Genomic DNA, 2,631 nt, shown 5'->3' on the forward strand with positions numbered 1-2,631 from the left:
CACACCTACTTCGCGCTTTGTTTGTATAGTTTGAATCATGTCTTCTTGTGAGCCAGGTCGTACTAGAGCTTATTCCAATGACATGAGATGGCGAATTGTATGGCTAAAGTTATCAGAAGAACTGTCATCTAGGCAAATTGCAAAAAGATTGTGCATTGGATTAGGTACAGTTAGTAGAACCATTGAAATATTTCGGCAAACAGAAGATGTTGAAAAGAGAAGAATTACTAGTAGGCCTCATATTCGTGTTTTGACCGACTACCATGAGTTTTTCATCCTTGGACTTCTCATGGACCATCCAGCATTGCAGCTAGAGGAGTTATGCCACATTATTAAAGAGGCAACAAATGTTAATGTATCACCACCAACTATTTGCCGATTGCTAAAGAGGTATGGATACACAAGAAAAATTATCAGGAGGATAGCCTTACAGAGGTCTGTAGCTGTGAGATCACTGTATTTAGCTCAAAGCTACATGTATGACTCTAGATGTTTCATTTGGCTGGACGAAACGGGAAATGACCGCCGCAACTTTCTTCGCAAATATGGGTATGCATTAAGAGGTGAACGTGCTACTAAACACACATTTCTATCAAGAGGAAAAAGAGTCAATGCAATTTTAGGTCTTTCCTTAACTGGAATCGTTACAAGATTACTACATGAAGGAACATTAGATGGCAACAAATTTTATGACTTTGTTCGAGGTGATCTACTCCCCCAGTTACATTCATTTGATGGTGAAGCTGTCAATTCTATAGTCATAATGGACAACTGTGCAGTACACCACTGCTCAGAAATAACAGCATTACTACATGACTGTGGCATTGTAACTATATACCTTCCACCATACAGTCCAGACCTTAATCCTGTAGAAGAGGCATTTAGCTACATAAAATCATATCTTAAATTACATGAAGATGTACTAGAAGCCACAAATGACCCTGTACCAATAATAAATGAAGCCATAAACAGTATTACAAGTAATATGTGTAAACAATGGATTGCCCATTCTGGGTATGAAATACATAAAGAATAATTACAATTGTGTAATGTCAGTCATTATTTTAGCATGCAGTTCATCATACTGTTGTTGTGTAATAACATTTTTGGCTAACAAATCATGCCACTTTTGTAGCTGTTCCATACATTGTGAACGTAGTTCTATTCTATTCCTCTTTGGAGACGCATTATTGCCTCTACTCTCTTTAGCAATTTGTTTCTTCTTAAAAAATGGCTTATCAGGTGGTTCCTCATATGAATGATGCTTCTTCAGTTGTAACATGTGAGCCCAAGCACGCAGTTGTTCCACACTGAAACTTCCAGATTGTCCATGTTTCTCTGTTAAGGCTGAAACAATTTCATCCACTTCACTAATTTTCTTCACTAACAATTCTGCTTTGTCGGATGTCGCCTCTTCTTTTCGACATGGCCGTTTTGACGGTGGTTGTTGATCTTGTTCTTTTTCATACCCTTTATGGCACCATATCATAATTTCTCTTTTATCTCCACATTCCTTGTACATATTAGCAACATCTGAATCATTATTTAACCACATCTGTCTCCCTTTTGCACCATGACCCGGCAAAATATATCCAACCTGATTATCAACACTCTCATATTCTGAACTCAATTCATCGTGAAAAACAGCCTTCAGGTGTCTTAAGCTCTGGAAGTGACCTTTGAAGTTTAGTTTATGAATAGAATATTCGCTTTTCTTCTTATAATTAATTGACTTCAATGAGTAATGAATTAATGGAGTCACTAACTGGGTACTGCCAGTATAACAAACTGTACCGGCATTAAACTATAAGGAAATAATATAACACTCAAACTCAAAAGCCACTTACTTGTATAAGAGGCGTTTGCTCTCCAATATGACTGCCAATAATAACAGTTAAGTGATGGCTGGTGGTGGGTGTGGTCAGATCCATCCACTGCTGCTGCTGAGGGCAACTGGCACTTCCAGAGGCAGGGCAATAATCATGATCGGATATTGAATGAGAGTTCATTCTCTCTCAACACTATTTAGTCTTTATTGTGATTCCTGACACTTAATCATGCACAACCACAAGGGCACAAGTAGCGTAAGGCGTGGTAGTGTAGGCGGAGACAAGGTAAGCATAATGGGTGGGGCCCACAACGGAATTCCGTAGGATCGATCCAAGTGAAGTGAAAGACGCTGTACCAAAATCAAAATAACCGTTTTGTGATGTTCTGTAGATAGTCTACTAAAATCAATAATACTAATGTAACTACCAAAGCTATTACTAAAGCTACATGCATGTGAAATTCTCATACATGTAGCTTTGGTAGCATCTAATGTATATAGCTACTTTTATAGCTCTCCCACAGGTTTTTCAAAAATTAAATAGAGAATTAACAACTAAAAAACCTTAGCAACTAATGGTTGCAAACCAAACCCCCATGCCTCTGAGGCAAAATTGGTGTAGCCATGGCAAGCAAAATGGTGGCATTCAAAAAAGATAATGTTTTGAACTTTCTAACAACATGATAAGACAAAAATACTGTGTAATAACTACAGAAATATTACAAAGTGAAGAGAATCTCTAGAAGTCTCTAAATAGCGACCTAATTAATAGTCAGTTATACCCTTGTAACTTAGTCACTGAA

General features: G+C 37.6%; 1 protein-coding gene across 1 annotated transcript; it reads left to right on the forward strand.

Annotated features, from left to right (window-relative positions):
- Nucleotides 1-37: 37 nt before the first annotated feature.
- On the forward strand, nucleotides 38-1,036 carry LOC105315721 (uncharacterized). Its single transcript, XM_011410459.1, has one exon. It carries the CDS (start codon nucleotides 38-40, stop codon nucleotides 1,034-1,036), a length of 999 nt encoding a protein of 332 aa, XP_011408761.1.
- Nucleotides 1,037-2,631: the final 1,595 nt, after the last annotated feature.

This window comes from Amphimedon queenslandica, unplaced genomic scaffold (assembly GCF_000090795.2).
Source record: "Amphimedon queenslandica unplaced genomic scaffold, v1.1 AMPQUscaffold_8562_Cont19494, whole genome shotgun sequence".
Lineage (NCBI taxonomy): Eukaryota > Metazoa > Porifera > Demospongiae > Haplosclerida > Niphatidae > Amphimedon > Amphimedon queenslandica.